The sequence below is a fragment of the Astatotilapia calliptera genome, chromosome 2, assembly GCF_900246225.1.
Source record: "Astatotilapia calliptera chromosome 2, fAstCal1.2, whole genome shotgun sequence".
NCBI lineage: Eukaryota > Metazoa > Chordata > Actinopteri > Cichliformes > Cichlidae > Astatotilapia > Astatotilapia calliptera.
In genome coordinates this window covers 35092193-35119822 of record NC_039303.1, presented here as the reverse complement: position 1 = coordinate 35119822, position 27630 = coordinate 35092193, and the positions used below count along the sequence as shown (strand labels likewise).

The window sequence follows — 27630 nt, the reverse complement described above, 5'->3', positions numbered from 1 at the left end:
TTGTAGACAGTTTATGTGCATGTCAGTATTTTCAGATGACAAAACTGAGAAGGAAAGCATAACTAATTTAATTTGTGTATACTGTGTACTCTTGATAAATATGTATTGTGAAAAACGAAATACGGTATGAATTATACTGAAGTGTATAATATAATCACTATGTAAAGAAAAAAAATAGGCTGTTCTTAATTTTTTTTATTCTAAATTCATAGCAACAGTAACAACTATAAAAAATATATAATTTCTTAGGTGGTTTTGATATCTTTTTTATTTTTTTCCAAATGTTAAGCTGGAGTTTACTTTTTATTACTTTCTGTTTTAGCTTTAGATTAATTAATCACTAATATGAGGGGAGATTTGTCAGGGGCAGATTTAATCATTTTAGAGTAGGCATTACAATTTAAACATTTAACCAAAGAATAAAAATAGAAATTTCCAAAATGTTTGAAAATTTTTCTTTGTACATTTTTTTTTTAAAATTCAGTAATAATTCTGTTTTAGTTAGCCTATTTTTCACAGGTAAACATGGGATGAATAAACAAAAAATCATTAATTTTATATCAGGTCAAAAAAAAATATTGATTTATTTTATTTTGCATTTACAAGGTCGGGCGGGGGGTGGGACGCGGGGTAGTCCGAGAGTTTTGTGGCTGTGAAAAACTGTGAAAAACCCAACTTCCGGTTTTTCGCAACGCGCTCACGCGCCACCGGAACTACCGAGGTTTAACCGACCAACACACGGTCGTGTCTCCTACTGCTCAACTCAACATCTCTGGAAACTGGACTGCGTGTTCACTAAATTTGAGTCTTTTTAGCAGCAAAGAAACAGAGCAGCTCGGCACGTCGAGATGTCGCTCTCTATAGTTCAAGTTAAAAGAAAACAGGAACCCGTGAGCAAGCCCGTGGAGGAGAAATGCGCAAAGGAGTACTTTTTCACGGAACTGGAAACCACTGCTACATGTCTGATCTGCAAGCAGAAGGTTTTATTCAAGGAGTTCAATATGAAGAGGCACTACGACGCAAAACACGCGGAAAAGTATAACCCATACCAGGGCCAGAAGAGGAAGATGATGTACGATCAACTTCAGAGAGAGTTCAACGGCCTTTCACCGCCGGCTTCCAGCCTAAAAAGAGAGGATGAATTCAAACGCTATTCTGCAGGTACTTATTCAATTGACCGTTTATTCACCCGTGACCGTTGTGAGCTTTTATTTTGAAGGCGAGACTTGTGAACCGGCAGTTATCGCGCTGCTAACCGGCGTGCAAAAAGTAAACAGTTTCCAGTTGAAATAACCTCAGAACTGAGCTTTATTTGTATTTATATGAAGCTAGGACGATGTTTTTAAATGTACTTTAAAGCCACATAGTTTGCATTTGAATGCTTATAATCGCTTACGACTGCGACTCCTGGTGGCTGAGAATGAAAAGTGAGGCTCTCTGTTGTTGTTAGCCATTGTTTGTCGTTCATTAACATATCCGCCGCCGCCGGCTGCCACCCTGCTCACTCCTGACAAAATCATCAAGGTTTGCAGGTAAACCTCATCAATTTAACGCTCCTGTTAGAGAGGATTTCGATTTGGCCTCTATTCTACTAGAGGCATGCTAATAGTATGCTAAACAGCGGGCCGCGATTCATTAAGGAGGAAACGGTGCTACCTTTGTTAGCAATAGATGTCTTAAAAGCTTCAGTAGAGATAATAATTGCGCTCTCAGTGTTGCATTAATACCCCCTTAATGTCTTTTTAATATGTTCCTCAATCTGCCTTGGTGTCACAAGAGGCTAAAAATGTCCCGCAAATTAACGTTTACCTAGCACCAGCTAAGGGACGGTTTTGTTTTTGTTGCCAGGCTAACGTAATTAGCATGTCTGACAATGTGTGCACAGAAACGGAATTATGCTGTCCAAGGTTATAATTAACAAAAACTAAACTAAAAACATACAGATGATCACTTTAGGTTTAGTCTTTGCTAAGGAGAAGATGTTCACTTGCCTGTGACTGAAATTATAATACATGATCTAAACTGCCAAAATGTATATCTCCTATAATACAGTGAGTAAAAAAGACACAAACGTAACACTGAAACCGATAATAGCTAAACTAAAAAACCCACCCTGGATACCAAGAACTATATTAAGATATTTTTTTATGTGCATAAATAAATCCACTAACAAAAATATAGGAGGCCAAGCTGGAGGTGGCAGAGTGGAAGATTTTGCCATAATTAGAAATTAGTATGTCAGAGGGACTTGTGCATAGGAAGGTTAGTGGATATACTGGACAAAGACTGCTGGATGTGGAGCTGCCAGGCAGGAGGATAAGAGGAAGACCACAGAAGATTCATTAATGTAGTACAGGAAGATGCAAGGATACAGTAAGAGTGGGTCATAGTGACCTCAAATGGAATCAGCAAAAAGAACAAGATGCCTTTAGTTTGTAATATTTGGAAGACATTGTAGTAGCAGTGTAAAGTGTTAGCTTAAACATTAGTTTTTCAACTATACTCTTTTATATTATACAGTGTCCCACTTTCTCTCCTTTTTCCATTATTCAGTTTATCAAGCAATAAACAATTTATTATTATTTTTATTATTATTAGTTGAAACAGTCGCCTGCAGATGCTGAGTTAACAGACTGACCAATGAGTGAACTGTTTCTATCCCAAAAAAAAGGGCCCTATAGCTCCTAGACCACCATGACTCTAGCTATACCAAAACATGAGCCATGATTCAGGCTGAACCTCCTCATGTATTGTTCTGGGTTGTTTTGATGTTCCTGTTAGAACTGGAAATGCAGGAAATGGCAAAACTGAATTTGAGCCAGCTCTTTTACTATCTGTTGACATAACTTGTGTAACTCACATTGCTCTGCATGGTGGCACGTTATAATTAAGACATGATATAATAATATGATAAGATCAACTTTATTTATCCCAAAATTTAGGAAGAAAACGGTAAGAAACCAGGAAAATAAAATAAAAACCGACCAAATATAGTTGCTTATTAAGTTAAAAATTACTCAAAATGTGAATATTCAATTTAAATCTAAAAATGAACCTGTACTTTGTTTATCTTAGTTTCATTTTTTTTAATGCCACTTAACTTTTATTTTTTAATTGTAGTTCTATTTCTTTAAATAAAAACTTTTTTGTGCATTTCCTTTTATTTAGTACTTAGTGATTGTTGACTCTATGAAAAATGCTTTGGATATGAATAAATGTTACTTGCTTCACGTTGTTGTGCATTCACAGGTTTGATTATGATTTGCTTTTTCTCTGTAGACATGCCGAGTCTGAAGCTGATATCTGCGACCGACACACAGTACTCAGCAGCTGTGCTGAAGAACATGAATGAGCAGCGGAGCCACGGATTATTTTGCGATATCACCATCATTATACAGGACAGGAAGTTCAGAGCTCACAAAACTATCCTGTCTGCCTCAAGTACGTATTTCCACCAGCTGTTTACCGTGGCTGGGCAAGTGATTGAACTAAGCTTCATCAGGCCTGAGATCTTTGAGCAGATTCTCAACTATATTTACAGCTCTAAGATTGTCAGAGTCCGCTCTGACATGCTCGAAGAGCTCATCAATGCCGGGCAGATACTGGGAGTAAAGTTCATTGCAAACTTGGGTTCACCATTATCACAAGTTAAGGGCCTTCCTGGTTTGTCTAAGGAGGCAGAAAGCAAAAGTGACTCATCTACAGAGATGATGCCGATCATCACAGAGTCCTTCTCAATATCTGCGGAGGAGTTCAATCAGGTAAACAAGCCTGCGGATAACGAGGAGGACTCGGACAGCGACGTTCTGTTTGTCTCGAAAACAGATAGTCAGAACAAAGTGGTCGGCTGTGGTGAAGTCATTGATTTGGAGAAAATGGATTCAGAAAATGTCCCGTCAAGCCAAAATGTAGAATCAAATCATGCAGTTTCAGAATGCAAAGACAAAGCTACCACTCCCTCGAAACCATCTGCTTCAAATCCTCCCAGCATCAGCTGTCCTAAACCAATTTTAATAGACAGCAGCCCTCTACAGAGCCCGGACAGCAGCTCCAACAACTCGTCTTCCCCTGCCAGAGTTTACTCAGGAAGTGCTCCCACAACACCAGCCAGAACAAGCAGTTTGACCCCAGAGCCATCGAGTGCCTCTCAGCCCCCTGAAAACAGCGACATAATGGGAGTCCACAAGAAGCAAGTGTCTACTTCATCTCAGCAGGGGGACTTCAAAATAAGACTCTCTGATTTATCGGAAAGTTCGACACTTCAAACAAATGTTCCCAAATCTGCTATAACGGGTAAAAAGACAGTGACGCTCAGCACAGCCACGGAAATCGACTCTATTTCGTCAGGCTGCAAGGTGTATGCCAATATTGGAGAAAATACGTATGACATTGTCCCGGTGAAAGAAGATCCAGGCGAAGGAGGCTCCAAAGCCAATAAAGGGAAGAGAGCTTTTATGGCGACACCATTGAAACCCTTCGAAAAAACACCCGTGTCACCCAAGGCAGGACCAAACAAGAAGAGGACCAAAACGGAGCTCGAGGACCACTACGAGCTCATCATGGATGGAAAGACTTTCTACGTGTGCATTGTCTGTAAGCGGCCCTACGTGTGTTTGCCAAGTCTGCGCCGTCACTTCAACACCCATTCGTGGGAAAAGAAGTACCCGTGTCGTTATTGCAACAAGGTGTTTGCCCTGGCCGAGTACAGAACTAAACATGAAATCCACCACACAGGAGAGAGGAGGTACCAGTGCTTGTTGTGCAATGAAATGTTTATAAACTACCAGTTACTCTCCGCTCACTGCAAGCAAGTTCACAATCAGGATCCTTGCGGGAGGAAGGAGAAAGACGACGGCGGCAACAACTTGTACCGCCTGCTTCCGTGTAAAACAGTGCAGATGAAGTCGTACTCGTGGACTACAGATGGGCCAGGGGTCCCAGTAATATCGGAGGACGGCAGCGTGCATCACATAACCTCAGTCGGCGAAGCAATGCACTCGTCCACCCAAAGCAGGATGTTGAACTGGGACGACATTTTCGTTGAGCCCGACGCTCACATGGCGCCTAACAGCCGTGCACAACCGGAGACAGCTATGAACACGCCTCCACAGGGTCCAGCAGAGTACTACTAAGCACAGCTGACACCACTCCTTTTATTATATGTGCCTTTTAGGTGCCCCTCTTTCTCCTCGGTTCTACATCAACAATATTTTTGCGCAATTCTCAATAGTTTCAGCTGTACAGTGCGGTCTCATTAGTCTGTCAGTTGAAATGAGTGGACTAATACTGTAGTGATAACACAGGTACTAGTTTGCTGGTGGCGCTCAGTTATATGGTGAACGATGTAATGGGACCGTACCTCTCATGTTCCTCTGCTTTTTTAAAATGGCCATGATCTTTTACATTAGGTGAGCACAGAAATGGACGCGGTTCAAACATGATAGAAATGAAGAGTTTTTATGAATGAAAAGGCAAAAAAAAAAAAAAAGAAATTGCTCTTCTTGGCTCAAACCTGTGCTCTGTATCTTTATTGCCCAGAATATTTCAGCTAAATGAGCTGAAGCACAAATGAAACGGCTGTTTTGTTTTTCAGTTTTATTTTTTCAACAGGCTACATTCCCTTAATCGTGAAATGACATTAAACGGAGGCCTGTTTAATGAAATGGAAATGGGGTTACCTATTTAAAGTGATGTATGAAGCCTTATTGTGTGTATGTGCAGCCAGTTTTGGTTACATTACACATGAAATGATGAATTTTCAGGACCGATCATTCCCGTTTCTTTTTTAAATCTCATTCTGTGCGAGAGAATGTTGATTATGAATTTCATTATATTTGTATTTTGTCATCCTGGGTATGCAGTTATTTAATTTTTGTAGCAGCCTGGAAAAGAAACTTTCTGTCTGTTAAAGGGGACCTGTTAAGATTTTTGAAAATATACGGTTACAGCAGGGGATGCTCGTATTAAACAGGGTCGGTATGTAATCTAAGGATCTCATTCATTCATCGTTCACAGTCCAGTGGGTCTGTGTCTCACCAGTGGGGCTCTCCCCAATCTTAATATAGGAGGAGCTTAATCAGCTTGTTTCAGACTAAGGCCCAGTATAAGATATGTGAGTATATAAATAAGGATTATTTTGTATCGCGAGTCATGCAAAGCCACTGTAGCATGGAGCTGGAAATGAGCTTAATAGTTCCCCTTTAAATACATTGTTTATGTTTATTTTTATTTCTGTTACTTTGTCACTTCCCTTTATTTAAAATTGCAAAATCTGCCCAGCTACATATAGAAGGCTGGAGATTTCTCCTACACGTGTGACGATAGGATGGAAATAAACTGAGCTTTATTACAGTCAATAGCTGTAGCACTTAGCATTCAGGCAGAAAACTCTTTGTTATAACTTTTCCGCTCTGTTTTTCACTGTGCCAGAGGGTAGTGATTGGTTAGTACAAGTAGTACTAACAGGGGAAACTGTACTTTGTCATGTCATCGTGCAGGGTTTCTTTTTAATAAACAGATTAACATCAGTATGTGATGTGTGGTGTGTTTTTGTGCTTGCTACACTCCAGTTTGGGCTCTTGACAGCAGGTTAACATTTCTCATAGTTTAAATTGGTCACACTGCCAGTATAGAAACAGAACAGCGCCTGTTTATTTCTTGTTTGTGCTACTGCACATTTCTAGTTTGTAGCATGTATTCTACAGTGTTTTATGGATAAATCCTGTAGTTTTGCTCAAAAGGGAGTGTATTTACTTGTTGTTTTTGTACTGAAAGGTTAGCAGCTCAGCTGTGTGAGGACTTTGGCTTTAAATCTTGTTATAAAGGTTTATTTTCTTTTGGTTCACCTGTAAAAATGTTTTCTGGGGTGTGATTTAGCATTTTTATTCCAACAAAACCAGTGGGGAACATTTAAATTTACCACAGTCTTTTTTTTTTTTTAAACCATGAAGGTTTTGCTTGAGAAAGTAAACCCCATGTTTCATTAGCCCGTAGAACCATCTCTAACAGCAATAACTTGTTTTCGCTTTCTGTATGACTTTATCAGTCTCTCACATCGTGGAGGAATTTTACCCTTTTCTTCTTTATTGTTTCTTCACTTCATGGAGGTTTGCACACATTCACGACTCTCTTAAGGTTCCACGACAGCATTGAGGTCTGGACTTTGACTGGGCCATTGCCATTCAAATTTGCTGCTGTGCTTGGGATCATTGTCCAGCTGCATTCCCCAATTTGGGCTAAGCTCTAGCTGTCAGACAGATGGCCTTACATTAGAATACCACGCTGTACAGAGAAATTCATGGTTGATTCAATGACTGCAAGGTGCCCAGGTCCTGTGGCTGTAAGATGAGCTCAAGTCATCACTCCACCATCGGGCTTGACAGCTGTTATAAGGTCCTTGCACTGTCCTGGACTTTTAACATTTAGCATGCTAAATGAGGCCTGTCTGAGATGTAGCTCCGGGGTTTTTGCACTTTCTCTGAACATTGCATGCTCTGACCTTGGGGTAAATTTGCTGGGATGTCCACTCCTGGGGAGATTGTGGCGTTATGGTAACACTCATCTGAATGCTCCAGACCTGCAAGGTGCCAAAACCTCACCAGACTTGCTGATTATTTACTACTTACCCTCTTAATTTTGATGGAAGCATTAAGAGTGAGCTCAGTTTTTCAGTTTGTCACACACATTGTAAGACAAATCTTTTGAAGTGTTAACCATGTACAGCTGCTCTAGTTGCGTCTAACAACTATAAAGGTGGAACCGAGCGTAACGTCCGCTTTAGGAAGTTAAGTTCAGAGCACTGAATACAATTGATCAGTATGGGGGACGTGTGTACCAAATTAATAGCAAGCCACTCAGCAGTTGTTCACAATGACCTAAACTCACAGTGACCTAAAAATGAAAAATTACAGGGGGTAATTTTATCCCCTGCAAACCACGAATACATAGCACCATAGTGCAAAAGATGTCAAACCTCCAGCATTAGTGTGTAAAACAACTGCTGGTTTCCTTTATCACGTCAGAAAATATACAATTACAGAAGTATGAAGCAGAAAAAAAATATAATCTGCCTCATATGTAGTAGAGGTGCTACCGGTGTTGTTTGACCTCTTGAAAATTTTACATCTTACTCCATGCACCTCAAAATAGGTGAAGCTGTGGCAGAAGTTCCTCCTTTGCTCCTGTGACCTACTGGAGAGGTAACCAACACCGAGTAGATAAAAAAAGAAACGGCACTATGTGAGTTACATAAAACAAGTTTTAATGACGCGATGAAGAAGAATGTGCAGTTTAAATTTGGAAAAGCCGTGATCAAAGCTGACAGTGACTGCTTTCTTGGACATTGACGAGGTTTCATATCAGCGAATCCAGCACTGACTGTTCACACTGAGCCTCACAAACTCCTGGGTCATTCCATAGAAAAAGAAAAACCAGAGTGAGGCTCCAACCTGAACCCCTTAAGAAGAGGATAGTTTAATGTGCACAATAACTTCAGGGGAAATGTTTCCTTTGTACTATAAAATGTTCAGATTAACGTACATGAGGGCAGGTCGAAAAACTGGCGCTTTTTAAGTGAACGAAAAATCGGATTAACGGGTGCTGAGCCACTAAAAACTCAACAACAAAAAATATATATATACATGAATGTCAGCATATGTGTCATGTGCTGGGGATTTTGTTATGTGGGAAGGCTAATAGAGACTGAAAATGGCGTACAGGCATGGAGGCTTATTGGTCATTGTATCTGCAAGCAGTCTGTCCTAGAAGATTAAATTAGATTTTATGAATCTGCCAATTCAATTATTTTAGTTGTGCATATTACAATAATCTATAAACATTTTAATGTGTATATTAATTGGTTACTGTATGCCACACGTTTCTATCTATAACCATTAACTGCTGAGTGTTTGGTTTTGTGTAAATGAATTCAAGTAGACTTAAACTTGCAAACTGATTGCTATCGACCACAGGCTTTAATGATGGCCACACTCACATTTGTATTCTTAGATGGGCTTATTATTTCACTTCTTAAGTACTGGAGCTAACCAGGTGAAATTTCAGTACAGGATCCAAAGCTAAATTTACATTTTTGGTCTGATCTATTTCTTTATAATCAATATACCTAATCAGTATCATGTGATAGCTCCAGTCCAAATTGCACGCGAGGAACAGAAACAAGTGTTGTTGGTATCCTGGATGTTTTCTGAGAATTCGTTGGAGAAAACCTCAAAAATGCATTGTGGGTAACTTTTAAATGGTCATATCACTTTGTAGGATTTCAAACAGGTAATAGCTTATGAAACGTTTCATTTTTCCCTCCATTTAGTTCTCAGCCTCAGCCTCTAGCCGTGATTCCTTATGTTTGAAAACTGACATCTAGTGTTGTATAACACCTGTGAAGTTGCAGCCTTTGGTAGGTGTCTGATAATTTTAGATTCTGTCTAATCTACTGAAATGATCACGCTGGACCTTTTTTGCTTCTTGAAGATGGATTTCACTTATTTTTCTTTGTCTGCACAACAAACCCTCAGCGGATTCGGTGGATCAGGTTTGACTGATTTTATATGGAATGACCCTTCTGACACAAACGTGCTACTACTGCTACTTGACAAAGAGAGAGACACATATATGATGCTTACCTGCTTTGCTGCTGTTAGTGGAAACACAGTAAATGAGGTTTGGAGTGTAACTGGTATCTGATTATCCTCAACAACTACTGTAGGTACAATAGCTTATTTCTTCATTAATGCTGCTCTGCAAAGTTTGCCACACACTGATCAGGATATTCTTAAACATAACGTGAAGATTTGATAAATAGGAATCTTGGTCTGTTTGTATATGCTAGGCCTAACTGCATATTATACTGCTGCACATACATTATGAGCATGTAATACCTCCAGTTCTGCTAACTCTGCCTGTAATAATGCACAGGGACACTATTGACTGCTACAGAAACAAACGCCCGGGCCTACAATTTTTAAGTTTGGAATTATCTAGCTGATTCAGATTTTAAGAAATATGCCAAAGCTTTCACCTAGCTCAACGTCGACCTTGCACATGTAGCTGTACTCATCCTCCCAGTGAGGACGGGATCTCCATCTTGATGGAGGAAGCATTTACAGTTTCTGCAAAAGAGAGGTGAATGTAAAGCATGAGCTCTGTCGTTTTGTCCTTTTACAGAATACATCTAACACTGGAAGTCTGTTTACGTTGCATAAGGCAGATAGATGTGTAAACAGTCCTGGCTTTGACCAGGTTGTCTCTCTCGATGTGCATGTGCACAAACACACACAGTGCAGGCCAGAAGAGTGTGAGCGGTGCCCGGGGAGACGAATGCTTTCTCCCTCGCCTTGGGCTGAAGTCAAAGTTAGTGTGCTCTGTGGCTCTCCTCCCCTTCCTCGCCTCTTTTTCTTCAACACTCTTCTGAAGGATTATGAAGAAAAGTCCAGAGGAACTGTGCAAACACCCGATGATGTTTCAGGTGTTTCCTTTTCTCGCAGCTGTCTTACGGGCTGTATGGTGGGGGCTTCTCATCTGGAAGGTTGTGAGGAGGGGAGTAGCGTGGAGGGATCATTGTAGGCCAGAGGTGGCTGGCTCCAGACTGGGAATCGTCTGACAGGCCTGAAGAGTCAGGGAACACATAGGAGCCCTGCGAATAAAGGAAAACATTTATTACAATATATATATGCTTTGAGCTATTGTATGCTGGCATCAAATGCGTGAGGACCATGAGATACTTTATATGGATCCAATTGGTAACCCTAGAAACAATCGTCATTAGATCCTACTAACACAAATTTCCTGATAAAGAGCTTGACTGTTGTCCATAAATAATTAGAAGCACACACTTCTCAACTGCACCTTTAAAGCAGCTGCATACCTGCAGGTCGTAGGCCGAGTACGGTGGCAGGCAGGGGGCGGTGTTGTAATATGGGTTGAGAGACGTGACGGGCGGGGGAATCTCTGAAGGGACTGGAGCTGTGATGGCCTCTGGTTCAGATGTGCTCTCTGAGGCAGGAGCAGGTGTCTGATGAAGCAACAGAGTGCATTGATGTAACAGTTAGAGAGCTGCGATTACAGAGAAGCGGCTACTGATAAATCTGACATGCTCGTTCAGTGCACGCACCATGTCTTTGAAGCCTCCCAGCACTGCTGCAGTAATGATGCCCAGGAAGAGGGCCACGATGTTGAGGATCGTAGCCGACCACAAGAGGTGGTAGAGGTGTATGACGTCCTGGCAGCTTTTCACATCTGTATATTCATGGTAGCCTCCCATTAACTCACCACGGCTAGGCCAGTGGGGTAAAACAGAGAGGGTGAAAGCTTATAGTCAAGCCAGAAAAATCACTGACAGTGTTTAGTAGTTTTTAAAGATGCACCTACATCAACAAGACACAGAAAAACAAAACTGGGGTTGATTTATGGTTATAAACATTCAGAGGTTGCTGCTGGAAAGCTGGGAGGAGACACGGACTGAGGTTGGTGACACACAAACATGCAGAGGAAATGACAACCTACAACACATTTCTATGATGTTTTCTTAAAAAATAAAATAAGACAAGACAAGACCGAGTTGATCAATACTGGGCATTAATAGCCTAGAAAAAAGGGACCTACTTCCAAATCATGGATGATTTCTTAAACTTTTTCAAAACATCTTTATTCTGAGGTCCCATAAGAGGATGTTCTCTGAAACAAAGGTTAAAAAAGAAAAGAAACATCCTGGTCTGATACAATCACTGCTGCAGTGCAAATTAAAATGACACAGGAGCGCACATCAAAATATAAACACTGCATAGCGAGTAGGCACAGGTTCTGAGGGTGCTCGACCCCCTCGGCATACTCACTTCCCGCAGTTGTAGAGGTCGCAGCAGTAGCAGGTGTTGCTCTTCACTCGCAGGTTACAGGATATGCCTGCTGTATGACATGGCACCTGAAGTGCAAAAATTAGCTTATGTCTCTTCTCGTTGAGCCTGCATGGATTATTCAGCCCCCCAACAATTCAAGCCTATACAAATAATGATCACACTGACAGACAGCATTTAATGGCTCATTGAATATGAGTTAAATGTCTTTCTTACATCATGCTCAGACGCCGTGTCACTGGTGTGATAAGCACAGCGGCCCGCGTACAGAGGCCTGAGGTCCTGCAGAAGAAACGGCATAAAAGAAAGAACTGATGAATATGAAAATGCTGGAATAGTCTTATTTTGTTTGCCAACTAAAATTAATAATAAAGTTTTATATTAGACCTGCTATGGACATTTCCAGCTCCATGTTGGGAAGTTAAAGAAAAGCAAAAAACAAAACAAAAAAAAAAGCTAATTTATCTAAGGGGCCTCAATTCATACACTCTGTGAAACAAGACTTTTCCATCCATTTAAACCAACTTTGTTCTGATTGGCTGCTTCTTGTAAGCAAAAGATTTGAAAAAGCAGGTGGGCGGGGATTAAGGATATCCTATCTCTTTTACATCATACAGCAACAAAGGGTAGAAAAAACTGTCAGAAACTGAGCTTCTACAGCCGTCTTCAGGCTCACAGGGATTACATGCACATAAACAGACCATTTTATAAAAAACTTTGGGCCAGTTTAATATAACCAGCTACCATTTTAACAGGAGAGATTTTACATAATTCTGTCTTACATGTTTTAAAGCTTTATTTTGTAAAATTTGTCTTCTTTCAGCTGCTTCCTTTAGTGATCCCCACAGTAGCTTTGAGTTTATTCTTCTTCAGGTGGAGTTTTAAGTTACTGGTTACAATTTAGTCCTTGAGATTCAGTTAATGTCTATTTTCTATAAGTATTTTGCTTTAGGTGTTTTGTTTTTGTCTCATAGCTTTTATGAGCCTGCCCTGTGTTTCCTGGGTCCTGTTAAGTCTCTCTCAGTATAGGTGTTGTCATGTTTTGTTACTTCCTGTCTTATTTTGCCAGTCATCTCGTGGGCTCTATGTTCCTTTCCCCCCTCTGTGTCCCCTCTCCCTAAAAAACTCAAATATGGATTTTTTCACATTTTCTCACTTCTTTTTCACATTCTACTACATGCTGCTTCTTCATTTGTTCCATGTTTCCTCTCTGGTCACCAAAGCTTGCACTTTTTCCTTTGTTTTGTCTTTTTTTTGTTTCTGGATAGTGACCCCAAATCTGCCTGACAGCATCATTTTGCCTTCATCTCTAGCATCCCCCTCTGTAACACAAACCCTTTGCATGTCCTCCTTACCTACATCCCACATGGAATGCTATATTAAGATGGACATCTGGTCTAAAATCTTTGCTAAATCAAACATGTGGACCATTTCTAGTGGGAATGCTTGAAAAGCATTCACAGTATTGTTCTTCTATTCTTTATTATTTTCTTTTCCGTACGTTTTTGGCATCTAACTCCTTCAAAACCATTCAACTTAGAAAAACCATTCAAACACCGTTAAATTCTCCTTTTTTGGACATTCTTCTTCTGTGTGAACGTCAGCTTTTAGCAGTTCAGCACTTTTGTTTTCAGGTTAAAAATTCATTTTTTTTTCTTTATCTCCTTCAAACTTTTTAACTTAAAATTCATCAATTATTTCATTTCAGCTCATACATTCAGATTTAAGCGTTCACGCTGCAGTTTCTTCAGAAAATGCACAAAGGTAAAATCGTCAGGGTGAATTATCGCTACATGACCAGGCGTCCAAAAGTAACACTGCTTGGGTCAGTTTATTTTATGGCCCTGGGAAACGTATATTTGGTCTGACTTTGTTTTTTACTGGGAAAGAAAAAATACTGGGGTCAAAAATAAATCTACTTTGAAAGTTTGACGAGGACAGCAAAATGTGATCAGGCCATATTGAGTTTTATGGTTTATTTACATAATTTTTCCCCTGTTCAAGTTATTTTAAAGTTTAAAAAAACAAAAACAACCCTGGAAGAATGACAGACGTTTCAGAGGAAACACTCAGCATACTTAAATATATACTAAGATTATGCTGAGATTATATCTGTAAACCCTCACTACTTTTATATTAAATTACTAACAACTATGTCCCTACTCATTATTACAGTTTAATAATAAAAACACACATACCAGCAAACATTTTATATGAGGTGTCTCCTTGGGGACCAGTGCAACACTACTAGCACTCTGATCCAGGTGCGTTTATTTGAATTTCTTTTTAGAAAACAGGAGAAAGTTGCAAGAAGGTGAGAACTGAAGACTGCTCTCATCAATCACAAGTGATGATCCTTCAAGTGAATGTCGGGTCAGACAGCCGACGTTAACTCTCAGGCCAAGTTTGAAGTTGTGACTGCACGTGCAAATACAGAAAACAGCCAACCAGCCACTTGATGACACTGTGTAGCATACTCTGGATCGTTCAGTATACGCTACGATAAAAAGGAGCTTTTATGTATTACCAAATCAATAAGAATAAAACTGACCTCACTGTTCTCTGATGCAAACAAGAGCCTTTTTGAGCAAGCACTTCAGATGAAAATCATTAATATCACAAATAACACTGACATTCAATCAGCTGTAAAAATCAAGACTGTGCTTTTACTTTCTGTGTCCTCAAAGAACAAAAAATGAACGTGTGGTTTAAAACTGCTACCAAATATAGCAAAAATAGATAAGTTTAACGACCATGCTCCTCAATTAATGCTCCTAAATTCACTTGATTCAACAGTGCGCCTCTTCAGAGTCTAGTGTACCAAATGCTGTTTGAAAGGAAAATGTTCCACTTCACTGACGCCATTAGTGGCGAACGAAAACCTGCTAATGGGAATCTCCCTTTTCACACTGCCCTAACTTACTTCAGCATAATTGTTTTAAGAATGCATTAGTGGTTACTTGTTGTTTTCTGTGCTTTGCATCATGGAGAATAACAGTCTTCTACCACAAAATAAATCATCTTGTGAGACACCCTTCTGTCTCACAAGAAGGGTGTGGCAGCTACCCCAGCCTGAAAGATGTGAGCAGGACGTCGAGGAGGGGATGCGTCTAATGTAGCCTGGCGCCCAATAAGAAGCCCGTTATTAGTGTGTAATTAGAATGATCTAAATTTACAGGATAAGCTAAATAAGCTTTTGTGATACTTACAATGTGCCTCGCTGCAAATACTCCATCGACGATGGCACAGCAGAAGGCAGCCACCACTCCAAAGCTGATGAAGACAATGGATGCCACTAACTGTGGAAGAAGATGGAGAGGCCCGAGCTTCATATTTGGGTTTTCAATAGAAGGGTAAATCTTAACATAAACGTGCATCATTCTCATTTTCTTTTCTCACCAGTGGCCTTAAACCAGCTGAAATTGCAGTACACTCATGTATATCAGTGTGCAGAAGTACAGTTCAGGTCCAGTTAGTGGAAACATCTAGCACTCGCAGTGCAACCCTTTACCTAAACCCATCCACAGACCTCTTCTCTTTTCAGTCTTCGGTGAAACACAGCCAGTATTCGGTTACACATCACCCCACTCCTCTGGAGCCGCCCCACCACAGAGGAGGGAGGGAGTGTGAAGTGACACCACAGACTGAGCAGCTTGAGGTACAGTTTCCACAATCAGATCTGAGTCCAGATTGAAAGGCTGAAGCTCCTCTGACCTTTTAAAAGTGGACGTGGTTGTTCTTAGAGATTACTAAAGTAGCTTTTCATGAGTCAAAGTTCAAACTAATCTCTTGTGTACCTTGTGCAGAAACTCTGAAGTCCCCCCACCCCTCTTTTTTTATGCTGCCTATTCTCTGATTGGCTGCCCCTCACACACAGAAGGTGGGCAGACCTCCTGTGCTCACACCCAGAGCTGTATCCCTGAGATCACCATACTAAGGGGAAGCCTTCTTTCTTTTATAATCATAAAAATCCAATAGTAGAAAAAAGGGAACTAAATGTTCAGAGGAAACTGAAGCCTGAGCGTTTAGCTCACATGCACCACTTATGTGACCTCATTATCTATCACTTTGTGGAATTGACCAATATGTAGAGTACGTAAACAGCCTCGTCTCATAGCAAAATGTGAAATATACAGGAAAAAGCCATCGATTTGTTAATGAATATGAAATGTTACATTTTTGTCCACACTCTTCAGAGGGGAAGTGTCAACATGGCAGCCAAAAAAATTGTGTTCAGGAACACGGTAAGAAGGATGGACAATTTATGTCTGCAGAAACATGGATGAGTAGGTCAGCTGTTATCACAAACTGCTATGAGACTGTCTTGTTATATATGTCAGAGAGTAAAAAAAGGATGATTGGTCAGCTTTAACAATCACATTTAAAAACCACCAAAGAGTTAATGTTTTTAGTAGCATTTGTGTGCGTGTCATTCTGTCTGTAAGCATGATAGCTGGAAAAGTTTTGAATGAATTCTCATAATGAAAATTTAAATAAGATTTGGCTTACAGCCACCAAATTCTTCAAGGACAACTTAATGATGTATTGGTTGAAAACTGACAAAAAGCCTCAGTAACTTAGAAACTATGTCTCAGGTGTGTATTCTCAACATATAGAAAGAACCACATAAATGGTCACTTTCAAACTGTCCTTTAAGGTCAGTAAAAACAATCTGAAAAAAAGTCTGTGAAGGTCCTCAATCATCCAGGCCATCGTAGTCTAAGGAGCTTGGAAAGAAAAGCGTCTGGACTTCTTTAAGTTGCTTGAAGACGTTTCACCTCTCATCCGAGAAGCTTCTTCAGTTCTAAGGTCAAATGGGGTTAAGGCATCTGGGGAGGGAACTCAAAACTGGATTATAGATGGCAGACAGTTGGTGTCGTAAGCCCCGCCTCTGTTCAAAGATGGTCGCTCACAGTGGACATAGATGCTTCTTTCACTCCTCTTTCAAACCATCTGTCCTCTCTGTCCAAAATGTGAACATTGGCATCCTCGAAAGAGTGACCTTTGACCTTTAGATGCAGATGAACTGCTGAGTCTTGTCCTGTGGAGGTGGCTCTTCTATGTTGTGCCATGCGCTAAGGAATTCGCATGATAAGGTGGGGCCAGGTTTCACAATGAGCTCACCCGAAACTCTGGCTGATTGGGACCCACACCCAGTTTCCCACCTTGGCTCAGGCGATTAGAGGATCATCAGGGGGTCCTTTGTCCCTCTGTGGGGGGAAACTCCCACTAGGTTTAAATCTGGGACTCTCCACCATTTGACCTTAGAACTGAAGAAGCTTCTCGGATGAGAGGTGAAACGTCTTCAAGCAACTTAAAGAAGTCCAGACGCTTTTCTTTGCAAGCTCCTTTGAATCTGAAAAAAAATTTGTCTTTTTGTAATTTTTTTGGTTTCTTTTGCTATTTGATGCCTCAAAGTTACAGCTGAAGAAATGACACTGGGGCTTATTAGACCTGACAAAACTCAGTTAAAGACAGAAAATTAAAGACATCTAAAAAGAATTCTGACCTATGTCTTTAAATTGTAGTTTGAGTGCTGTACTTTGAGGAAGTTTGTTATTGCATTTGTACATGTGGACATTGCATTCTTTTTGGGAATCATCTGATGGTGTTGGATATCGGTCTCACACTGCAGCTATATGTATACGAATAAGGAACATGCCCTTACTGAAGTCTGCTTCTTCACAGGTCATATCACAACGACTGATCGGAAGGTTTTTAAATGAACACTTAATACTTCACATATTTCTCACTGTGAGTATCAGTAATTAGCGCTTTACTTTTCTACTCAGACGTCACTTCACAGCCCCAATGAAACGTGTCAGCCAAGCAGTGAAGCTGCTCTATATACTGCAAGTGTCGCTGGAAATTTGACCCATTTTGATATGTCACCACAGACTCTGTGATATTTTTATAATTATTTTAGCAGGTCAGTTCAGTCAGGACAACCGTGGTCAAAAGACGACTGTTTTTCCATCTGCAGTTATTTATATTTGACCTCTCTGCCCTTCCCACATGCATACATGGACAGCGTAAGGCACAGACAAGACCAGGCATCAGTGAAAACAGATACTGTGCTGGTTAAAATCAGGCACACAATAAAAGAACGAGCTGAGGTAGAGGTGCGTTGCAAAGTGGCTGGCAGTGCACAGCAACTGTGGGAAGGTTAAAGCAGCTTAAATAGTGTGCTCTATATGGGATTTGCCAATTGAATGCATAAAAAGATATCAGCTTAGGCACCAGCTGTTGTGGGCCGGCGATGTCAAGACTGCGGCTGAGTTTGACTTTGCGGCCTCCCCGAACAAACACTATACTCCCTTTAAAAGGGTAACCCTACAAACAAAATTTGTTTGGGGCTATGTAGTAGTAGTTATAAGTCTGCTTAACATTTCAAATTCTGTAATACTAATGTGGGAATCTAAGCCTAGAGCCCCTCTCATAGCAGCTGTCTAGGATATACTTTCCTCTTGCAACATGGGCGATAGAGTATGCTCGCTAAGTGGTTAAAAAAAATACATCGGATGAGTTACTCTCTTTCTTTCCGTTTTAAGTATAAAATATGTTAAATAATTCAAGGATTCTTCAATAAAAACTCATAACAACAACGACTCAGCACAAAGTGGGCCATGTAAAATCAGAATCGGAATACTTTATTAATCCCTGAGGAAATTATGTGGTTACAGTTGCAAGACAGCAAGAAATCACAGAGCGGGGTCAGCGGATGCTTGGGGGCATAGCGCGCAGAGGTCACCAACTTTCTGCAGAGTCAGTCGCTGCAGACCTCCAAACTTCACGCGGCCTTCAAATTGGCTCAAGAACATTGAGTAGAGAGCTTCATGGAATGGGATTCATGGCGAAGCAGCTGCATCCAAGCCATACATCACCAAGCACAATGCAAAGCATCAGATGCAGTGGTGACTCTATGCTGCACTAGAGCACTGGAGGTGTGTTCTGGGGTGACGAGTCACACTTCTCGATGGATGAGTCTGAGTTTGATGTTTGCCAGGACTGCTTGTCTGACTGCACTGTGCCAAGTGTAAGTTTGGTGGAGGGGGAAATATGTAGTGGGGTTGTTTTTCAGGAACTGGGCTCAGCCCCTTAGGCTACGTTCACACTGCAGGCGAAAGTGCATCAAATCAGACATTTTTGACCCTATGCGACCCGATGCATATCCGAGGCATATATGCATATCTGATCATGGTCTGACAGTGTGAACGGCACAAATCCAATATTTTCAAATCCGATCTGGGTCACTTTCGTATGTGGTACTGAATCCGATACATATCCGATGTTTTAGAAAGCGACTGCTGTTTGATGGTCATGTTGCATTAAATCTGTCTTTTACGTCACTGACACAAGACAGACGCCAATTATCAGCACCGTAGAAGACATCGTGAACGCTTCCTGGCCATCCAGTGTAGATGTCAGTGAAACTGTTGGGAAGACAACGTTGGAGAAATGTGAACATTTTATTTGTACTGTATAATCAGCAGATTCTGACAGAAATCTGCAACTATCCTTTGAAGCACCGCTCCTCTAAAACAGCAATAAGGATCATTATTAGGCCAAATGTAAATAACAAAATAACTTTATAACTTAAAGCAAAATTGGGAAATGTAAAGTCCGAAATAAGTCTTTATATTAAGGGCCATCAGTCAAACAATACTGTTTGGTCTGGGTCTAAACAGAGCGCGTTGTGTGACGTCTTCTTCGTTTGTGCAAGCGGGGCGCTTTGAGGTTCACACTAGAGCGCGTTTGCTGTCGCATTTTATTTGGAGTGTGAACAAGCAGACAAAAAATTGGATTTGATCAAAAAATCGGAATTGAGCATTAAGACCTGCAGTGTGAACGTAGCCTTAGTTGCAGTGAAAGGACTGCGCACCAGTGCACAAAGAGAACAAATTTGGTGTTGAAGAACTTGACTAGCCTACACAGAGTCCTGACCTCAAACAGACCTTATGGATGAATTAATCAGTCTGACCTCACAAATGTACTTCTGGACGAATGGTAAAAAAAATTCCCATAAATGCTCCTAAACCTTGTGGAAAGTCTTCCCAGAAGAGTTGAAGCTGTTAAAGCTGCAAAGGGTGACATCATATTAACTCTATGGATCAAGAACGGGATGTCACTCAAGTTCATGCGTGTGAAGCCAGACACGCAAATGCTTTTGGCAACATACTGTAGCTGAACTCAGTAACCTCGCTCTACGAACCGAGAGGAAGCTTGGACCACAAGCAGCTCCTCGTGCACCCACCATGACAGTTAAAATAAACAGAATAAAAGCAGTGCATGAATGTAGACAACTAATACCAGTGCAGTTACAACGTCACTAACTAGTCACGCTATAAATAATGTCAGCACATGTTCTGTGTAATGAGATTTTATGGTGGTAAACAAGAGTGTGGTGTAATGTGCCAGGGCTCATTCAACACACACGCCTGCTGACTGGAACTCCAGGCATCTAAATGCTGTTGCATGATGGGAAAAAGTGTCACGACACAAACACATTCTTAACTCCAGCTCTGACAGAGCCTGCCCGGCTCCTCCCACCTGCTCCGCTCATCTGAAGTTTCCTTCCCCACATTCCTGCACGGACATCTGTCTTCCTCCACTTACACCCTATTTCTATTTCAGGCTGCGTAACCCCGACCCCGAAATTCAGGATAGTTTGTCCGATACTCAACACATGAAGCTCCTCGGGATGAGTGGGACTGCAGCTCCCATAATCAAACTGCTTTGTCTGCTGCAGGGTAACTGGGACTAATATTCAGTTTAATATCAGTGATGTTGAGATGAGGTGACACGAAGCACTGAAAGAGATCTCAGTGCACAGAGGTAATATAAATCCTCTTACCATCTGCCTCTTGTTCTCTATCAAATGAGCGCCGATAATTCCCAGAAAAGAGCCAAAGCCCAGCTGAAAGGAGAGAAAACAGCTGTTAGGGCATTTATCTAGCTTTGATTTCAGAATCTTGATTGCACAGTGCAAGCTCAGCACAAGTCTGATATATCAAGTATTAATAATACTTATCATAATCGTACAGTTGTTGTGATTTCTCTTTATCTTATGATGCTCGCTTTGTAAGTAAATTCCAATATGTTTTATTAATTTATCAATCGGACTAACGTGGCGTAACCTGCTCTACAGTAACCATTTATGTAAGCGAGAATGCTAAAAGCCAAGTACTGTGACGAACAGGTTTAGAGATTGAAACATATTACCTCATTCAGTGGATAATGACAGTGATGCTAAATAATAAATGTGGGTAATATTTACAGCTCAAAGACCTTCGGTGATGAGGTTTATCAGGGCTAGTGAGCAGTGGCGAGTGTGCTGGAAGCACAGCGACTTCACTTATCATGCAGCCTAAGAGAGAACAGGCCTGCTGGGCCGCGTCTGTCGATGGTAGGCGCCGGTGCGAATGTGTACTCACAATGACTCCTGAGTAGTAGCCGCCCACCGTGATGTTCTGTGTCCTGGTAGTCGCTGCCAGGCCGAAGATGAGGATGAGCACAGACACAATGAGCAGCATCACCGTCACAATTATGGATTTCCTCTTTCTTCTCTTAAAGGATCCTAGAAGAAATAAGTAAACATGAACACTGGCACAAGCAGTAAAGAGATTCAGGCATTTGCTTCAGCTCTCATATGGTCCTGCCACAGCATTTCATGCAGGTTCAGGTCTGGACTTTGAATAAGCCATTGTAACACCTTGATTCTTTTCTTTTTTAGACGTTCGTTTGTAGATTTGCTGTTGTTCTTGGATCACAGTCCTGTTGCATGACCCGGTTTCAGCCATGCTTTAGCTATCAGACTGACGCCTTCACATTTGACTCTAAAATACTTTGGTATCCAGGGGAGTTCATGGTGGACTCACCAACCCTCCACCACTTTGCCTGACAGCTGGTATGAGGCGTTTTTGCTGGTATGCTGTGTTTGGGTTTCTCTAGTGTGGCACAGCGGGTAATGGCCAAACACTCTGGTCTCTGTCAGAAGTCTTGTGGTTTGTTCAGATGCAACTTTGCAAACCTAAGCCATGCTTTCATGTGGCTTAAGGTGAGAAGAGCCTTTCTTACTCTGCTAAATTAACTACATTGTCCTGTACTGCATAGCCATTTCTGGAAATGTAAATCTTTTTAGTTTATAGCCTACATAGTTTTTTTCTTCACAGACTAAGAATTAAAACTACCTGCTCCTGATGCCAGCATCTGAAAAGTATTCAATTTGATACACAAAGGCCATCAGTTCTACTCAAACATAACAATTTGAAACAGTAAATATTCCGTTTCAGAGAAAACAAGGACACAGCTTTCAAGGAACAACAGCTGAAGCAACACATTTCTTCATCCATTCTGGCAAAATGACTACTTTACCCAATGTCGGAGGGATTCATTCCTTTTAGCAGCAATGACTTATTCAGTGACTTAAAAGAAATTTGATAGAATTACCTCCTTAACTTGCAGGTTTTCTGTATATTTTTGTGAATCATCAAATAAGCGCTGATAATTCTGAATGAGAACTTTGCAAATGTTTTGAGATAATGGGTGAAAGCAATTGAGAAAAACCACAAAGGGACTCGTGACTGTTCCTTAGTATTCTGCCGCCCTCGCTTTGACCATTAGTGGGCACTTCTGTTGATGTGTCTCTGAGGAAGTGATAAAACCTGAAGTATCTGAAGAGCTGCTGCATGTGTGAATGTTTGAAATATTCACAGGGACCTGACTGAGTTTCAATTTAGCCCAGTTAATGATTCAATTCTTACCTAAAAATTAGGAAAAATTTACTACTATGGTTAAAAAAGATTTTTTCTTAACGTCAGCACCTACAAGTGATATGTTCAGATTCTTGTCTCCACTCACTCCACCCTGCCTGCGGTCTCTTCTTCACCTCTCTCGTGCACGGTCCATTGATTTAGCTGGTTGACGTCAGGTATTTAAACTTGTCACTTTCACTACCCTTACTCTTTGCAGTGTGACTGAAACCCCTGTCTCCTTCTCATTCACACACATCTGTTCTGTCTTGCTTCTACTGGCTTTCATTCCTCTTCTCTCCAGGGCATACCTCCACTCTCCAGGCTCTCTTCCGCCTGCTCCTTATTCTCACTACAGATCACAATGTTGTCTGAAAACATCATAGTCCATGGAGACGCCTGCATGTCCATCATCACTGCAAACAAGAAGGGGTTTAGAGCCAAGGCCTACTTTGACTCAATCGAAGCACCACCCTCACATACGTCTCTGCGACTCCTGACTTCCTTCTTCAGTACCACAGTTCCTCTCTTAGCACCCCATCATATGCTTTCTCTAGACCCACAAAGACACAGTGCAACAATTGTTAAAACACTGCATCTGCAGTGCTCGTTCTCAGCACAAAGCCATACTGAAGATCACTGAAGATTATCACCTCTATGATCACTGCAGCTCTGCACATCACTTTTGTTCTTAAAAATCTATTTCTCTGGCATATTCTCACTCTCCAAGATTGGTTAGCACATTTCCATCTCTATCCTTAACCACCTGAACCTGCTGCGCATTCTTATCAGCTCAAGCTCTCAGCCTAGCCAAATCATTCCTTCCTTAGTGTTCTGCCTCTCATAAACTCACTATAAGCCTTTTCCCATACTCCCATCTACTTTCTTCATCTCCTTGACTTTTCAAACCTCTTCCTACAAATACTGTCTTATACTTCCTGATTCCACGATCGAATCTCCTAGTTCTCTTTCATCTGTTTAGAGGATACACCAGACACTTCCTTGGCAGGTTCGCACGCCACTGAAGCTGCTCTCTGTCTAAACTCTTGCCTGAACTCTGCACAACATTCAACAAATGAAAGTTAAACCTCTAAATGCAAATAAAAAACAGTGACAGGATCCAGTTCACCCAATATGGACTCAGCCAAAATGGAAAACTGTCCTGTGGTCCATCCAATCAAAATAAAGCTTAGACCCTGTATCCGCTGGACTGAAGAGGAGCGGGACCAGCCCACTTATTATTGGTAAAAGTTCAAATGCTATCATGTGTTAATGTGCCGTTAATGCTGAGCAATATCTACAAATTTCAGAGCAACAAATGACATCTATAAAAGTGATTTGCTTTTTTCAGTGAAGGACAGGGCCAAAGCACGTTCTACACGTATTCCAACAGGGTGGATCAATAAAGAGCTTGAGCACCTGCAGCATTGAAGAGATGACCATAAACTATAAATAATATGTACATCAATGTGCCAAAGATCAGCCTTCAACGGTCAAATACTCTAAGGTGATATTCCTTTAATTTGCTAAAGCCAAACCTCATCAATGTAAGAAAGGAGAATGGCAGAGAGAGGCAGTGGCTGGTAAGTTAAGATGCAGTCTTCAATATCTACTCTCGTGCATTTGTTTCAGTCTGTGGTTGCACAAAACCGCTCTTTCTATATCCTCGGTGATTTATTCTGTGGTCACAGCCCATTTTAGATTAAGCCGAGTCACTTCCACACTCAGTTTTATCAATACATGAACATGTCAAGGTCAAGTCTGCTGCTGAATACTGATGCTCCAACCTGGAGATAAACAAGAAAGCACACTGAGCTTGTGTGACTAAAACATATGGCTACAGTTCATTTCTGTCTCCATGGTGCCTGCGTAGAGAAGGACGCGGCCTCTGAGATTAATGAGCCAGAAATACATGTGTGAGTTTGCAGAGCTTAGAGTTAAAATAACAGTTCTACTGTGAGAAAACTACTTTTCCAGCAGGCAACAGAAGGAGTGAAATGACCATGAGAAACTTGGTGCTGCCATCAGAACAGTTCACCCAGCACAAGATTAACATGTTACCATTCAGCTGGTGCTAGGGTGAGGCCTGGGTTTTGCTGCTGACACATGATAAAATGGCACAGTTTCAGAAACTAGAAGATGTTACCTTTAAAATGAGAAAACTCAGCATCACAATTTTTCTGCTTTTTCTCTTTTTTGGGGGAAAAAACCCAAACAGTTTTTAAAGAGACTCTTAAACAGTTTAGAAAAAGGATGCATAGATGGAGTTCCAAAGAGGCTGGAACTCTGAGGGTTTTATTCCTGAATGTAGCTGAAGAAAAAAGAAGAGGATTGATAACTAAACTGGACTTTAGTTGTTGTTTTATTAAACTTTTACCACATTTAAAACCGACTAGGCTGATATTTTTTGTTTCTTGTCAAACTGATACTTTTAATTGGACTCATTTGCACAAACACACGGGACACAAAAAGGCTGCGGCAGAGATCATATAATTACCATTAAATTTCAATCATTAAATGTTTACAATCGAAAGGATTAAAAATTAATAAAAGAAAAAAATAGATTAATACATAAAGTCAGTCTAACTTTATCAGGCCAGGTTTTGATCTAGCACAGTTTTTCTACTGATCATTAGCTTGTGGAGGGAAATTGTATGGTGGCTACCAAATACCAAAAGAAATCCAGTGAATCACCAGAAGAACAGAAATGGATTTAAAGGTTTGGGTGGGCCACAGAAGATTTTCAAATTAAAAGTGATACATGGTGCTAGTTTTTGAATGGCAGATCTAATATAAATGATTCAAGGTTTATTTAATTTAACTTAAAATTCTGTATAAAAAAGCCAAAAGTAACAAGAAAATGGAAAATTTTCTGTTAACTAAGGAGAAACGTTTAGGTAGCTTAAGCATACTTTACGTTATTATTGAGGTAGGATTATGCCTTTTTTTTTTTACTTATGTAGTCTCATTTGAAACTTTAAATGCTTGTTTTTGTATTAAATAAATGTTTCATAAACTCTTCACTTTCTATTTATTTCTGATCAAATGTCTTTGAGTAAGGTGCCACTTTATGAAACAATGTCCTAGAAACGCCCCTGCCCAACATGCCTTACAGGGATTTCAAAAAACAAACAAACCAAAAAAACAAACTCCAAGGCAAACTTCTGTTGTTTGAATAATCAACGATGTGCTGCCATCTGATGAGAATTACCCGCATTGCCAAATATATTCCCGCGACTTTTTTTCTCGCGGTATTTGATCGTTTAATCGATTTATTTTTCATGGTAGCTGCCCGGCATCCAGCTGACAAAGAAAGAGAGAAGAAGAACACGAAGAAGAAATGGGTGTGCGGCAGCCAGCAGCCATCGGAGCCAAACCTCCAGGCTGCTCTGGTTACTCAGCGCCGCCGCACCTGCAGTGACGCGCTGCGGCCTGGGAGAGGAAAAAATAGTCTGCCCGGTGATGCAACGAGTGTTTCAGGCTGCTTTTAAAAGACATGAGAGAAAATCATAAAACGATTTCATTTCGCTCATCCGATGTAAATAACAGGTGTGGATGAGCATTTTAAGGCTCACCTGGGTGTTACGGAAGAGGTAAAAGACGCATGAGAAAATCCCCGCAGTGTAAGTCAGTTTAACGGGTTTTAATTGACAGAAAAACCTGCTGCAGACACGCCGCTGACCTTGCTCGCACACCTACCAATGCTCGTCTCTGAGAGGGTCAGACCGCTGGATTGGAGGCTCTGAGGAGGGGGCATGCTGGCTGGAGGACGTTTTACCGAAGTCCAATCCTCTTCCAAATAAAAATAAATAAATAAATATATATAAATATTAAACAATCACGACTCAGTGCTGGGTGATGTAAATCTGAGGGCTAACGGTGGACGAGCTGGGGCATTCTCTGACGAGCTGTCCTCCGTCCCGCTGAAGCCCGGGCCCGTCTCATTTACATCCCCGCGGCTGCGGAGACCTCGCTCGGCGTCCGTCCTCTCGCCGTGTCGGTGTCGGACAGCAGGTCGCTGGTGCTGCTGCTGGTTGTATGTGCGCATGTCACACACACACACACACACACACACACACCGAAAAGCAGCTACTCTGGAAGCCGTTACTATTTAAATAGTAATATTCGTTACTTTGCGTTACACTCGCAAACCGGTTAGCGTGGATCTGTTTTGCTTACCAGCTGCTGCTAGTTTATTTGCTGAAATATATAAACTGATATCAAGAGGAGCAACTACAAGCCTCAGGGCAACTTAAATTAAAAATCTGTCTAATTGAACCTTTCAGATTAAGACTGAAGTTTCAAAAATGATGTTGATTTAATAGAAATTACAAATAAATAGGAGGTATGAGAGTGAATTAACGAAGAAGCTTCTCGGATGAAGGTGAAACGTCTTCAAGCAACTCAAAGAAGTCCAGACGCTTTTCTTTCCAAGCTCCTTAGACAGTGAATTATCACCGAAAACAGGGATTAAACATCCTACTGAGCGCCTGTTTTGTGACAAATTGAGTTTAAAAGGGTTTTAAATCTTTTTTAAAAAAATTTTGTTTGATATTACGAAGATTTAAATTCACACTTCTAGAGAAGCTCATAAAAAAGTATCACCTTGGTGTTTAGTGAGCCTCAGGACGCGCAGCGAGCGCCACCAACCGTCACAACTACAGCGTTGCGTTCAAGAACTGCGAGACGTTCTGGGAAACTGTTAATCATTTATTCACAGGGATGCTTTTGAGTGCATGTCGAAATGTGAGGAAATCTCAGAAGTATCATGAACAGGAGCTGTTTTTCTTCTAGTGTGGCGGGTTGGAGGAACAGCTGAAAGAGGACTGGAAGAAAGACCAACTTAAAAAAAGCCACCTGGGAATTCCATCCCTGGAAATGTACTCAAGTGGACCTTAATTACAATTTATCACAAAAGCACTCAGACTTGGTTTCTTTCAATAAATTTCTAAAACACAGTGGAAAAATAGCAGCTCAGCTAAAGCAACACATGATATAAGTTGCCACGTCCTAAT

General features: G+C 40.9%; 2 protein-coding genes across 6 annotated transcripts; one reads left to right on the top strand and one right to left on the bottom strand.

Moving 5' to 3' along the window:
* The first annotated feature begins 665 nt into the window (after positions 1 to 665).
* On the top strand, positions 666 to 6530 carry zbtb33 (zinc finger and BTB domain containing 33). Of its 2 annotated transcripts, none has more exons than XM_026145890.1 (2): positions 666 to 1161; positions 3280 to 6530. In XM_026145890.1, exons 1-2 carry the CDS (start codon positions 849 to 851, stop codon positions 5130 to 5132), a joined length of 2166 nt encoding a protein of 721 aa, XP_026001675.1. In that variant the 5' UTR covers positions 666 to 848; the 3' UTR covers positions 5133 to 6530. The 2 variants fall into 2 exon arrangements, with proteins under 2 accessions (XP_026001675.1, XP_026001682.1); XM_026145897.1 differs by lacking the exon at positions 666 to 1161 and adding an exon at positions 1240 to 1532.
* Positions 6531 to 8239: 1709 nt separating this feature from the next.
* On the bottom strand, positions 8240 to 26805 carry tmem255a (transmembrane protein 255A). 4 transcript variants are annotated; one of them, XM_026145909.1, is made up of 11 exons: positions 26795 to 26805; positions 26315 to 26645; positions 21299 to 21441; positions 20719 to 20781; positions 15074 to 15163; positions 12081 to 12146; positions 11847 to 11932; positions 11617 to 11688; positions 11126 to 11294; positions 10880 to 11026; positions 8240 to 10648 (listed from the first exon to the last, which is right to left on the bottom strand). In XM_026145909.1, the coding sequence occupies exons 2-11, from the start codon at positions 26370 to 26372 to the stop codon at positions 10505 to 10507; spliced, it is 1038 nt and encodes a 345-aa protein (XP_026001694.1). In that variant the 5' UTR covers positions 26373 to 26645; positions 26795 to 26805; the 3' UTR covers positions 8240 to 10504. The 4 variants fall into 4 exon arrangements, with proteins under 4 accessions (XP_026001694.1, XP_026001690.1, XP_026001705.1 ...); XM_026145905.1 differs by lacking the exon at positions 26795 to 26805 and having other exon boundaries at positions 26315 to 26676; XM_026145920.1 differs by lacking the exon at positions 26795 to 26805 and having other exon boundaries at positions 11126 to 11288; positions 26315 to 26676.
* Positions 26806 to 27630: the final 825 nt, after the last annotated feature.

What these genes read in the sequence shown, in the direction of transcription:
- zbtb33 (XM_026145890.1), top strand. Translation starts at nt 849, where the DNA reads ATGTCGCTCTCTATAGTTCAAGTTAAAAGAAAACAGGAACCCGTGAGC. An exon ending in ATTCAAACGCTATTCTGCAG is followed by an intron (nt 1,162 to 3,279) that starts GTACTTATTCAA and finishes TTTTCTCTGTAG; the next exon opens with ACATGCCGAGTCTGAAGCTG.
- tmem255a (XM_026145909.1), bottom strand. Translation starts at nt 26,372, where the DNA reads ATGCCCCCTCCTCAGAGCCTCCAATCCAGCGGTCTGACCCTCTCAGAG. An exon ending in GCTACTACTCAGGAGTCATT is followed by an intron (nt 20,782 to 21,298) that starts GTGAGTACACAT and finishes CTCTCCTTTCAG; the next exon opens with CTGGGCTTTGGCTCTTTTCT. An exon ending in TATTTGCAGCGAGGCACATT is followed by an intron (nt 12,147 to 15,073) that starts GTAAGTATCACA and finishes TTTCTTCTGCAG; the next exon opens with GACCTCAGGCCTCTGTACGC.